This window comes from Harmonia axyridis, chromosome 3 (genome assembly GCF_914767665.1).
Source record: "Harmonia axyridis chromosome 3, icHarAxyr1.1, whole genome shotgun sequence".
NCBI lineage: Eukaryota > Metazoa > Arthropoda > Insecta > Coleoptera > Coccinellidae > Harmonia > Harmonia axyridis.
Genome location: NC_059503.1, coordinates 35,508,951 through 35,523,491, shown reverse-complemented (window position 1 = coordinate 35,523,491; position 14,541 = coordinate 35,508,951). Strand labels below are relative to the sequence as shown.

At 32.7% G+C, this 14,541-nt stretch overlaps 1 protein-coding gene across 16 annotated transcripts in view; it reads right to left on the bottom strand.

The window, feature by feature from the left end:
- LOC123674906 (zinc finger transcription factor lin-29-like) overlaps positions 1 to 14,541 on the bottom strand; it is a 145,610-nt gene that overhangs the window by 11,814 nt on the left and 119,255 nt on the right. For 14 of the 16 annotated variants that reach the window (XM_045610052.1, XM_045610048.1, XM_045610049.1 and 11 more), the window contains one exon: positions 11,243 to 11,436. In XM_045610052.1, the coding sequence (XP_045466008.1) occupies positions 11,243 to 11,436 (194 nt within the window). The remainder of the gene's footprint in view (positions 1 to 11,242; positions 11,437 to 14,541) is intronic. The other 2 variants (XM_045610057.1, XM_045610060.1) reach the window with 1 other exon arrangement.

The following is a 14,541-nucleotide window of genomic DNA, read 5'->3' as shown; positions in this document are numbered from 1 at the left end:
CGAATTGAAAAAAGGGGAACATAGAAAAAAAATCCCTGTAACGAACCGAGGGAAGAGACTCATCCCTCTCTCTTTAAATACATCTCTCTTCGTCTAGCCCGTTCGTCACGTGTTCTGTGGTGCTTAGAAAAAGGGAAATAATTAGGTATTCGACACGGGATAGCAAATTAGAAATTATTGTTCCTTCGACCCCTTTTTTCCAAGTGATGAATCGTTGATTCATATTCATACTTGATGACCGGGGCTACAAAAATATCGGACTGAGGGTGATACAGATAAACTTTTGATCTATTCGATTATTTATGCAAAGTTTCAACACAACATGATGCTACTACATAGGAACTTCTTATCTACATATAAGAGGGGTTGAGTTAAAAAAGAATAATACAGTTATTCGAACAATTTTTTTCAAATAACAATTTTCAAATTATTTAGGTTGGTACATTTCTTGAACTAAAAAATAAGATAATAATAATCAGTCCGCCGAACCTAAGAAAGAATAACGCCCCACTAGAGGCTCTGAAAAAAGGTGGAAAACCAATGGAGTAAAGCCAACTGTAGGTTGATTTTTAATATTTTGTATTTTCATGTGTCAGAGTCACCGAAAAAATAACACCTCGGCGCATTCATTCGTTTGCATTGTTTGGGGAAATAAAATTGATAATTCAAAATATGACAAATAATCCAGAGCTAGATACTTTCATTCGGCCAGTGATTTATTTTTACGTGTAGAATGTATTGAAATTGATGGTCAGCACTTCGAACATTTATACCTTATTCTGTTAAAATGTAAATAATTCTCTCATTTCTTTAATTTTTTTATGAATTTGATATAGGGGTAAGTATGTGTATACAATTAGTAGCGTTTGTCTGCTGAAAGTTGAATCAATATTTTGTAGCATTTATTTAGAAAGATTTTTACTGCTGGGTAATGACCTACGTTTTTATCCCTTGAAAATGTGGTATGCAGGACTTGACAACCCGACAACCGTATATTTTTTAAGGAACACCCAGAATTCTTATCTAATAAATATCGAACTTCATGACTCGTTCGAACTTTTATTAACCATAAAGGATTTAATAACCGACAATGACATGCTTAGGAGAATTCCATGTTGTGTTTGAAACGAAAGACCCACTTGAGATAGGTAAGTAAGGTTACATAAAATGCCATGGTAAATAAAATGGGAATGCGCTTATCTATCTTTACCTTTTCGTCGACAGCCCGCTTGTCGATTTACTCATGGCTCATGTACCAGGGCAGGTTGAAATGTAATTAAATGATAGTGTGAGTACCATGAATATGACTTGTACAGGCAATGACAGATATTTCAAACCAACATTATGAGAGTGATTAAAGTCAGCAATGAATCGAAAGAAGAACCAAACCAACTCTCATTGAAATTATAGTTTCAATTTTTGAAAATGAATAATTTTTTGTTTTCGAAGTACCAGCATGAAAACTAGACAATTTGAACAAAATGAAATGCTCCGTTAGAGTTATACGTGCCTTTGCTGCGAACGACCTAATCTAATGAAATTCTTCTCTTTATATTCCACAGTACGAGCTTCTTGAGTTTATCAAACAATGCGATCAATAATAATTCTTTAAGATGAAGGTTTAAGTACATGAATAATAAAAATATCGTGAATTTTTCCAAACATTGTCTCAAATAACTACGATTTCAAGTAATTTATATGGGTTGTTCTATCATTATTATAGGACATACTTCAAACGTATTTAGTGAGTTAGATAGTGAATTAAGTTTGATTTCTTTTTTCAATATCCGTAAAATATGGAAAAAATCATTGTACATATAAAAAAGAATTCATTTATAACACCATATTCATGAAATTTATTTATTTTTTTCAGACATTTCTATGATTTTCATTTGATATTCTATTTGGATTAACTTATCAGTTGGTGGTTGAATATAAGTAGCGCAAGCTTAACTACTTTTTGTGAACTTGGTACAAAATGAAGACATTTTATTATAAGTGTACGGAGAAAACCATGGAAAATTTGATTATCAAGACCTTTGGGAAAAGGCATCACTATAAAATATTAAAGGAATTCTTGCCTTTTGAAACAACTGAAATTGATGCTCAGATGTCTGCAAACTGTTTTCAAATCGAACTGCACCTCATTTCTATCCTACTGGAATTATTAAAAAAGTTTGCGGACATCTGAGCAGATCATATGAGGGATAAAGAGTGATGAGACTTTTTCAGCGCAAAATATGCAATCATTTCGAACTCAGAATTCAGACTATGTTTCTCTTCATTCACGTGATCCACATTTCATTTTGTCAAAATGGATGTTTTCAAATATTTCGATGATTTCATTGATTTGGCTCATCTTTAATTTATATTATTAAAAGCTATCAAAAGAAGAGTTAAGTAATCATATCCCTCTGAAACTGTAAACGTACAAAACTATTCATTTTAGGCAAGATATGTCTCAACAACAAATGAAGACTACTCATTAGTCTATTTGAAAGGCAAAAAAAAATCAGGGAATGCTATTTGAATAATTGGAAGTATTGACAATTTTTAAAAGTCATTTTTAAAAAATTGTAGTGTCTTGGGGACCACCTGTAGAATGATTCGTAAATTTGCAGAAGACTTGATAACTTTTCGGGAATGCAATAAAAAAAATCGTACAATTATCTTGAACAATTTTCAAGATATGATATTCAGTACGAACCATCATATCCATGAAATTTTTCGAAAAAACGGGCCTACATCAAAAAGTACTATAGATAAAATTATAACAAGTGGGTTACTTCGAAATCAGAATTTCATGGATTTAATGAGTATATCATGAAAATAGAGCATTCTTATCAAAAAGAAAAACATTGTGGTATCGTGTTTCACCACTTTCGGAATGGCCTGTAGAGTCCAAAATAATTTGAACTTATGCGCTGATTACTGTCGATTCCGTCAAAATTTGAATTATTTTAGGAAATATTTGAATTATTTTAGGAAATATTTGAATTATTTTAGGAAATATTTGAATTATTTTAGGAAATATTTGAATTATTTTAGGAAATTCATGGATAGGGCCCTGAATTTCCAAACGAAATCGACCGATCGAGTATTATTGACTAACTTTTGTGGTCTTCAAGAACGTATGAATGCAATAACTCCTGACTTCACGTCAGTGAATTTCCTAATTTTCTCATGAAAGAAATTGTAATTACACAAATTGTTGAATTGATTTTTTATAATCTTTATCCATTTTTTCGATGTAATTAACATAATATGTAAGATGTATACGCTATATGTTGGTCGGTAAAATGTTGATACGTCATATGCGGACGCTTCGGATGGAAAAGAAGACTACATTCAGTACGTAATTTACGCTCCTCGTTAAATAATAACCTGGAACGCACAAATCGATAATGATCCCAACATTCCTATACATATGAACGTCGAAAAAAAACGAAATGGCGTCCTTCCTGCGATTAGAAGCTATCGCACCATTGTTGCCATTACCTAATTTGCAATTGTTCCGCACGGTTCTCATCAGATCCGTGAAAAAAAAAATGAATACTTTCGCTTAATTGTTTTTATCCGCCGCGTCGATCTTCCAAAGCTCCCCCGACTTTCATTTGTCCGTCAGTCCGAAGGCTCCACCCAGGCGTTTTTTCCTTACAAATCGTTCTGAACGAACGCGTGAATTTTTATTTGTGATTTTTTTACGCACGCGAAGCCGCCACCCCGCCCACTTCCGCTGGAAAAAATCGCTATAGGGGAAAAGACAAGCGGATGGAAACTCCCAGGTCGGAGGAAACGAGGGCTATTATCTACGCTTCTTTCCCCTTTTTTCGTATGTAGGTGCGATCTCCGACGTTCGCTCTGATGGTCAGACTTATCGACTTTCACTCTCGAGAAAGTTGGAAAACAGAGGCGTACGCGATTTTCCGACCTCCCATAAGTTTCAACGGAACGTGTGAGGTTAATTCATAGAGTAATAAACATATAGATAGGGGGAGTATACGCAATTTTAACATGTCCCTAACATGGTTAGATTACGTTTGTCGGATTGTGATATATTTTCAAATCCACAATTTTTACTATATCATTATGAATGTATATTATATTGAATGAGTTATATTTATTTGAGTGATTCCTGATTAAATATGCAAATTTGAATATTAGGAATCCGATATTCTTCCTGGTTGTCGAATTTACAATAAGCAGAATATTTATTATTTTTTGTATCTACCTGCTGAAATCCAAGATTTGGCAACTTTTGCTCTCCTAGTGTCATCGGTTGTTTCACGTCGGCGTCGTTTGGCGCGCTTGAAGTTTGTTTTCTGAATTTCTGATATATTTAGGAATTTTATTTCTGTATAATTCGAGTTGATATGAAACGTTGATTCACTATGTGATATGAGAAGTGCATTCTTTGTGGAGAAACCCGAGAATTGAGTGAAATATCGTATCACTGATATTTTCATTTCCGCGCGCTTCATGTCTAATTTGATAGTTCATGATGGGGACAACATTTTCTGAGTTAAAATTACAGTTGCTCCTTCTATCTATGTTTATTACTCTGATGGTTAATCCCAATATCTAATCTACATCTAATCAAAGTAGCAACGTCAGTTGTTACATGACTGAATGTCAGTTTCAACTACTCTTCACCATCAGTTTATTTATTGAATCGTTAAAAGAGTGTACACTACCTTTCTCACCTGGTTTTTCAATGCAGATTCATTTCGATTCTTTGTGGAAATCGCTTGATCGATTCTTTCAGTTTTTGGAAGAATTTTTTTTCACGAAAAATTTAGAGGTTTTGTTTTATATCAATTTGACAATTGAAAGGTCTTTTAATTTCAATTCAAACATTTTTTCATCATCGTGAAATAACCAATTTTTCTAAAACATTACTTTAGGCCAATTGTCACTTATGGCTTTCTTATTTGATAATAATTTCATTTATTGATATTCTGAAGTTTCAAATTGAAATACACGAGAACGAAGGATACAATTCACGGTCTTTCGTTTATATTTGAAGTCAAGATGAGATTGATGGGAAAAGGCCAAAAAGAAGAACTATCAAACTGATATCATACAAGAGAAATTATAATTCGTTTTTGAAAAGTTCTAAATACATGGTATGTAGTATCAGAATGTAGAAATTACAAAAATTTTGAAATTCATCATTGAATCAATTGAGTTACGATTGAAAAACCTTTCAATTTTCAAACTGGTATAAACAAGAACTTTAAATTTCTTCGTGATAAAAATCCGTGAGTGTATTTTGAACTGCCATACAGTGGTTTCCTCCAAAAATTGGAAGAATATATCAAGTGATTCCGCACATATTCAAAATGAATCTGCGATGAAGAATTTAGTGAGAAAGGTATAGTGCACACCCTCAAGTTCAACTAACAGTTTTCTATTCAATCAATACATTGATTGGTAGATCAAAATTTGTGAAACCTGCCATAAATGACAATTGATTACCTACTAGTAGCGATTTATTATCTCGAATGAAAATATGTTAAAATTCCTATTTCTTAAGTGACATTACACTTCTCAGTCGCTTACAATATTAAAGTGAATTGATTGGAAGGCTGCGATAATTCAGAATGCCCTTATTTGAGTTAAGTCATTGGCAACGATATATAACAAACGTTTGTCATTGAATAAAACTATACATCGAATATGCACTACACAGAAGAGGAAAAATTTGAAATATTTTCGATTTATGTGAAGAACAATAAAAATAAGACAGCTACAAGGAGAGAATATATGGAGTTGCATCCAAATGACCCCATTCCAATTTATAGTGAAAAACGTATGTCATATCGTTGCCAACGAGATTACTGAAAAAAGGGCATTTTGAGTTATCACAGCCTTCCACTTGAAAACTGATTAAGAACTCAGCTTGCCAGGTGGTTCTTAAAATTTGAAACTCTGTGGTACTCAGAATATGAGAGATAGGCCAAACATATGTTATTATATTCGAAATCAAGGGAAAAAGAGCTAGTCAAATATAGAAAAATATATAGGCTGTTCTATTTGAAAAAATAAAGTTGCTATCAATATGTTGCCCACAATATATTTCGTTTTGTGAAATCATTTTAAAAAACACTAGTCGATTTCGTGAAACTTTTGTAGAAAACATTTTTTTGTACCTCTTTTATTAACAAAGTTAAAGGGGGTCAAATTATAGTGAAAAACTCGGTACATAACATTCATATTTTGGTTGGCTTCACTTTGGATATTCCGTGGACAAATTCAATTCTGAAAGAGAACCTTCAATCTTTATTCGCCAATTGATTTCGTTAATGGGCATAATCTGGTTGATAGTTTCTGAGATAGAGCTATTGCAATAAATACCGATGACATTGGCAAAGTTATCTGTTCATATGTAAGAAAGTTCATATCTTTAGAAGAATTATATTTTAAAGATATCAACTAAAAACTACATGGTTTTCTAATCATAGTTTTCATTTTGAATACCCCGCTATCTAGTCAGCTTTCACTTGTGAAGCTGTTATCTGTTGACATTTGACAAGTAAAAACTAAGCTATTACTGAAAATAGAACGATACACCTCTTATTGAAAAAATTGTTGTATATATTCAGCTAAATCTAAATGGTTTAACGATGTAAAAAAAATATTAAGTTTTTCCGATTTGGGGGTCAAACAACTGTTCTAATACAAACGCACCAAAACAACGGAGGCCCTTAAACATATCGAAATCGTAGATTTCCATCAGAAACTCAAAGAAAAAGTTTCAATTTCCTTGGGGAGAATAAATAGCAATACAGCAGGCAGGATAACCCGACCACCGTATACAATTAAGGAAAAAGGTATATGCGTGTATAAAATACATTAAAAAACGTTGCATGCTAACCGGGCATTCTCCATTTCTTTGTAAATTGTGGGGGGTCGCTCCCGCACCCGTTAACCTCCACTCTACGAACGTATCCCCCCTTGAAAAATCGGCATCCGATGCATACGAGAATTTCGGAGATATCAGGCAAAAAACGGTTCATTTGTGGGTAAAACAAGATAATTCATACATCAAGATATTGCCATGAATTTACAACCATATCTCAGAATATTTCTCCACTGGAAAAAAATATGAAGGATAGTTTTGATGAATATCTAACTGCGAGATTCGAACCCGGGCACATCTGAATAAAAATTTCAAAAACTCACTCCACTCCGAACGTATAAGGTATACCTAAGCTTTTTATACAATATTGTATTCCTCAATATCGTAGTAATACATATTTTCAACATGATGATTATTGTTGATGAGTTTTCAAAAAATGACTTTTTTTATTTTGTTTTAATTTTGTTGTTTTGTTTGTTTTAATTTAGTCCTCAAAATTCACGCATCGTGTTCTTGAAATATGAGGATCAATGATTTATATCGATTATATTTTGTACCAAGTTTCATGGCGGATTAAAAAATTTTTTCATTCAATTAAACAGGGTGCTCTTAATTTGGAGGGAAGGAAAATGAGAAATTTATTGGATAATATAAAGAAGAAAAAGATCAAAAAATATGAGCAAACGCTTTGTTTTCGAGATACATGGTGTTTCTTGTAGTCCTACTTCTTGTGATGACTATACCATTTTAGTAAACCTTTATCAATTTTAGCTACATATTCGGTAAATAAGTACCAAAACTCATAATTAATTTATTCTTTATGATAATTTGTTTTTTCCGCAGGATTACTAGAGAATTTTTTGAAAATTTTGTCTCGAAATCAATAGCAAATAGGACAAAACTACAATTAACCCAAGGGTGTAATACTGGACCAATGTTTTTTCACATTTTTTTGAACTACCAGTGATACTCCAAAAAAAAATTCTGCAGGAAAGAAGCGAGCACTGGTCCAGAAAAAAAACCAACTTGTAGATTTGCATCAAATATAAGCATATACTTAACATGATGAAAACTTTAGATTAGAATATCTATGCCAAATTGGAGTAGAATATCGTGTTGAATGAATATCTTTAAATAATATGAAACAGTGTAAAAATGAGAGTAACCAAAAGAGGGTAACAGAACAAAAAGCATATTTTGCGATTTTTGTTGGTTTGTACTTATGTACACACTGCAGAATCACAGATAGGATATTCTTTCGATTTTTAGAGATGAGAATAGATATAAAATATAAAACGATTGGAATGTCTCATTGTGATAGTTTCAAAGTGAAATAAACTTTATTCAAAAAAAGATTTTTATGTAGACGTTGATAAAAGCTAATATTCTATTTATTCAATATACTTATCAATATTCATTAAATGATTTAATAATGTGCAGTACCCTAGATATGAAGTTTCATCCACAATTATTTTGTTTGAAGTCCCCAGTTAGAACTAAATCTGATCTTCAATCAACAAGAAGTACCCAAAATAATTTTCAGTAATGAGTTGAGGCACATTTATCCTTACTCGAATAGATTTTTCTATATCCGTAAACGCGTCGACATGCAAATAACCGCATCAGGTGCAGATAATCTAAAAATCTGCGAAAGTTTAATCCTCAATTATTTCTTAAAATATTCTGTAACTGGAGGGTTCAACCCTTTCTCGGTTATAAAGGGGATTATCGGGGCATCTTACCGAACCCTCACTTATCGAAGAATGCGGAGATGAGATGCTAGGATTAGATTTTTCGGTTTTTATGACCCACTGTAAGGCTCCTGTAGCTAACTGATGGGTAAATTTGGACACAGGTGAAAATATGTCTGGTGCATTGCTCCCAAGTTGGAGATTATCGGAATAAATTCTCCCTTCGATCTGAATAGCTTTTAGGACCATTTTTAACAATACAAGAAAAAAAATTCCAATCTAAAATTTTCTTGATTCAAATTTATGAAATGGAAAACACAAAAGAATGTTCATAATTCGCTCAACTCCTCAAAAACTATAAGAGCCTCTCATAAGAAATAATCTCAGTTCGTGTGAAAAAATCACATTATGAAAATCAATATCAAAACCCTCGTGGTTATTCATTCCGATATAGAAAATGAATTGAAAAAAAATGACTCAGTAGGTAGCACACTAGCAATGTATATTTTCAATTTCATGATCATTCTTTCTCATCAAAGTCACGAGCAATAAATAGTTTGAAATTTGAATTTTCTGCCTTTAAAATACAAGGATCGCGTTTTCGAGTTGGGAGCATATCTATCGAAAACTATCATAACACCGTTTAATAACTTTTCCGGTGATTTCCAAGATGATTATCAGTTGACCCTCCCCTACATATTACTCCCAAACCACATCTAACATCAGGAGACGCCATATTCACTAGAACGTTACGATATCGTATATCTGCGTACATAAGAATCATAAATACGAATGAACAACGAAAATTTACGACCGAATTTATTCTTGCGAGCAAAAAGATTGCATGAAACGGGACAGTACATTACGGCAAATTGATTAGTTAGAAAACTTTTTGAAAAGGTAGATGTTGAAAGAGAACATCGATTCAGAAGTTGTTATACGCCCTAAACACGATAGTGGTGTATGGAAATATATTCACTTCTGTACGTAACTATTCGAAATGAGGATTGTTCAGGGGTTCCGTTTGTATTTTAGTTTATTATTTAAGTTTTCAGTCTACTTTTTTGTCAGTTTGTATGAATTCCAAAAATATTCCAAACCATAAATTTCATCTATATTGACTAATACTCTACAATAACACATATTATTCTATATATTAAGGTATACAATTCTTTGGTCTTCAAGGGGGCAATATGCGCATGAACTAAAGTTCCTAACGCCAAGTCAGCACTTTTCTCGAATTGTTTTATTTGTTTCCCTTGATTTTTTATAAATGCTGTATTCGATTTTTGTATCAAATTCCAATCACCAATAAACTTGATGTGGTTACTTCAAGCTCAACTTAAAAAAGTTATTTTCTCTGAATAATTCAAAATGTTTTTCAATGAAAGAAATTAACCAGAATATCTACCTACATACATATAACATACATTGTATGTTATAGAGTTTTAACGAACACTTTAGGTAGGTATTCTGGTTCATTTTTTTCATTCGATATAAACTGCAATCAATCTGATTTTCGAACTGAAAGTTTTATTCAATGAAAAAAATGAACCAGAATATCTACCTACATTATATGGTATAGAGTTCTAACGAAAACTCTATAACATACAATGTTTGTGTGTTATAGAGTTTTAACGAAAACTCTATAAATATTCTGGTTCATTTTTTTCATTGAATAAAACTTTCAGTTCGAAAATCAGATTGATTGCATTTTATATCGAAGCTACTGAATATCGAAAAAATGTCCTACATCTATGTTTCTCTAGAGTTGAATATTGTTCCGTACTAAACAATGTTTCATGAATATTGCAGGTTAAATAGATCCTACGAAACAATTTGTAAGGAAAAGAAGCATAGTTCTTTTCATCAGAGTAGGTAAATGTAGTCGATTTTCATTCCATTTATAGGCACTGCACTTATATGAATAAATAATTGAGTTGAGTTGAATAACAGTGGTGAGAGTATGATTGAAAATAATTATTTATTATTTCAACAGAAAAGTATAAATCAGCCGCAATATTCTCTCATTAATGAATCCCATCAATTCAAAGCGGTCTCAGAACCATAAGGTTTATTTCTAGACGAAGAATTTTAAATCCGCAACTTTTTATTGAGGTGGATCTGTCAGGAAATGAAAAAGCCAGGTGGGCTTTCCCACACTCACGAAGTCTTGAAAATTCGGAGTTTACCCAGGATTTATCGTCGGAAAAGTTTCGAGGCGAAAAGAACCACAATTTCATTTTCATTTATTCTAATCAAAATTGAAATGTTTTATTTTTGTTCGCTACTGGATGCCTGTTTATAATTTACCACCAAGGCAAAATGAGGGGGTTTGTTCTGTTGGTATAATTGCGCCATTAAACAAAATTCTGACGTATTCTCAGACTTCGACAAATATCCTTGACACTGCTCTTTATTAAGTACTTCCAATCGAAATCTTCCACTCGAAAACATACATGCAATTTTTGTGTCAAAACCAACTGAAAAAAAAGTTTGAACCAAAGTTGAAAATAATAATAAAATGATAAAGAACGAACTGTAAAATATTATGTTTAAATTAATATAAATAACCAATAATAAATGAACGATCACTGAAATGCACCCCTGGAGATACATCTCAGTTCAAATCAAACCAGAATAAACTTATAAGAGTTAAGGAAAATAATAAAAAACCAAGTGTACATACATGGCTTACTTTCGACGTGTGGGTTCTCAGGCTGGACTCTGTTGCAAAACCTTTTCCGCAGATGTTGCAGTGAAAGGGCCTATTTTTCGCCCTTTCCACCTGAGCGTCGTGATTCCTAAGGTGTTGCTGCAGGTTGCTTAGCTGGATGAACGCTCTTCCACAATCAGGTAGGTGGCATTTGTAAGGACGTTCACCTGAAGATTAATTAATGTTAGTTATTCAATTCGATGAAGTTATCAATTTATTTGAGCAGTTGTAAAAATTCTAACAAATTTATTAAAAATGTAAATTGAATGAAGATGCATGATGGGTTGGTTGGCATTCAATTACAAATAAAGTCTGCTACCTAAAAGCACACGTGATCTGTTAATATTTGCCCAGAGGAAGGACAAAAATAATGTTGCCAGAACGATTGAATGATAACTAGAGGTTAGGAATATTACAATAGTTCCAACTTTCGTCGTAAGGTTATACTTTACGAATCGTTTTCTATATTTTCACAAAATTGGTGTTTTGTATGATCATTTGTAGGATTTTTCACGAATATTTATATACAAATACATCAGTTCTTTTTAGGGATACCATATTATTAATTCTTTTTCGAAAAATGAATAGTTACCAAAATTATTTTTTTTATTCGCAAATTGAAAATATTGAAATACTACAATGTAGATTATTCTTTAGAACAATTATGTGAAAACCCCATGAACATCGGTGATTTGTAAGAAGAAATATCTCTCATATCCTTTTGAACTGAGTAGCCACGTGGAGGTGTCCCTCTTAATTTTAGTATGTTTCATTTAAAGAAGAGTTTGGCAAATGTTTTGACAGGGTTATTCGATTGGAGACTTTGAAGACAACTAATTTAGATGGATAATGCATATTTTGTATTTCATTGACTAGATCCCGATGGCATAAGTATTACAATTTATTTTTTATTAATTAATATTATTAGGAAGTATGCATTAAATTTATTGATGATGAAATTAATTACCTCAAATAAAAAAATTTTTATAATTTGTTGTGATCTTTCAAAGAAGTCAAACAAGCAACACCTACTACATTCTTCATCAGAACACTTCAACGAAACAAAATTCCTCAATTTGAAGGTATGTGTTCAAAATGAAGATCTATTGCAAAACTTTTTTTATTCCTTTGCCTATAGAAACAATAGTTTCCTAATTGAAAATAAATTTATTTGAATGTTTAACCCTTTCGAACGATCCCAACAAAATTAAACAATATTTATGAAAATCGTTTTTATTGGTAGAACATCTTCTCAAAATGCCATTTCTACAACTATTCAGCAATTTCAAGTAGAAGAAATATCTTTTTACCCTTCTTGTCAGCATGTAATTTTTCAAGGAGAGGACTAAGAACTTGAATTTCCGATATGGATTCACCCCCTGAAAACTATCACACTTATTCGGTAACACCCTCTAGATAACATACATTTATAACAATTGTTCGAGATAGAACATACTTTACTTCAATAAATTTTAGACCAAATCTTTTCGTTTTGGAGTGCAGAAATATCCGAAAATTTTTACTGTAGTCAAACTGTTCCAAAATTATTCAGATCTTCCGAGTCCAGAGGAATGGGAGATCACATCATTATGGTAATGCTTCCGGTTTTCCAGATAAATGTGAAGTTGTAAATTGTGATTTATATTTTGTCCTTTGCATTTTTAGTGTCTTATTAATCACAGTTTTTTACCGATTTTACAATGGAGTTATAAAATATACAACCCTCGTTAGTTCCTTTTCGAAAGCAGCAAATTATTCACAATACATTAAGAATCTGGTTTCCGCTTTAAAACTCTTGATTACTATTTCAACTCGTCATAAAAGAAAGATAACAATGGTGCCCCTTCTTCTACTAGATCCTAGTTCCGTTTCCGAACGAAACGAATAATTCATCGAAGTTGGCCGGTTGAAGTCTATCGAACGGAATGGCTCCCTGCCCCTTTTGATCTCCAAATTAAAAACCTGTAAAAACTTCTTCGACAATTCGGGCTAATAACCAAGTTTTCTTTTTTAATTTCAGATCCACCACTAATCCGACTGTAACTTCGACAAAGGGTTGAAATTGGTCACATTCCTTAGCGATTAGGGGTTCTGAAAAGTTTGATCTGCTTTTTATTCGATACCGTCATTGTTAGAAGGGTTGTTTGTTTCATTCTTAAAGTATTACCCTTTCGTTTTTTGGCGTTCCATAGATTGACATTACTTCGTTTGTGAAAGGGGTTGATTGAGTTTTATTTTTTACTTAGGATATTCAATATCAGTTTGGACCCGCTCCTACGATCATTATGCACACTAATTGACATGTGAAAACAGAAATAAAACCGTTCAGTATTTTGAATGTCTACATACAGAATACCGCAAATTAAAGAAAAATCCCTTCAGGATAATAAAATTTAAGTTTTTCGAAAATGTCAACACTGTATTTCTGGGTGAGGTTCTTCTACAATTTTCACTTTAGTGAAAGAGTTATTATTCAGATCAGAATATTCGTAAATTAATTTCTTCCAAACTATGAAGGGTGGCTAGAAAATATTGTATTTAGTATCATAGAATACAAAGTCGTGAAATTTTCGAGAGTACATATTTTTTTCATTTGTTCAGCTGATATTTTGACCTTCGAAATTCACAGATTATTGTAGAAAATTTTGTGCCAATAGCTCTTCAAATACCTCCTGGGAATTGAGGGGATGACAGTGAAATAGATTGGTTGATAATCGCGTTTAAAATTAACTATATTTGTAAATATCAATCTCGACAACTATCTATGAATTTTCAGGTTCGACAAATTTTGGCGTTTAATATTTAAAATAATCTCGATAAAATTTCCGCATCAGCATCAACTCAACACAGGGTCTAGTGAGCCGTGAACAAATGCGTGAAATATATAATTTCACAGTTTTAATTCAATTCGAAATACCCCGTAATAATTATCGCCATCCCATTGCAGTTTTTAAGCGCAGCGCTAATCAGCAGTGTAAACTCCATCTCCGAAACGATATTGGCAAAATTATTTACTATCGTATCAATAAATCCAAATGCCTCCTCTACATTTATTCCACATAGGGTGGCCGTGTCGGCAAAACCATGTGGAATTTCAGCTGCATGTGGGGTGCCCCGCTCTATCCCTGAAATGCACAATGCACATCGTCCGTAGTCCAGTACATAGGCCTAAGCTCCACCCTTGCCAATATATAACGCCCCCCGTTCGTCTCCCTGCATTTCTACCCCCTCGACGCACCCTCTTGCACATTTGCAATCATCGTTGGCGCGTG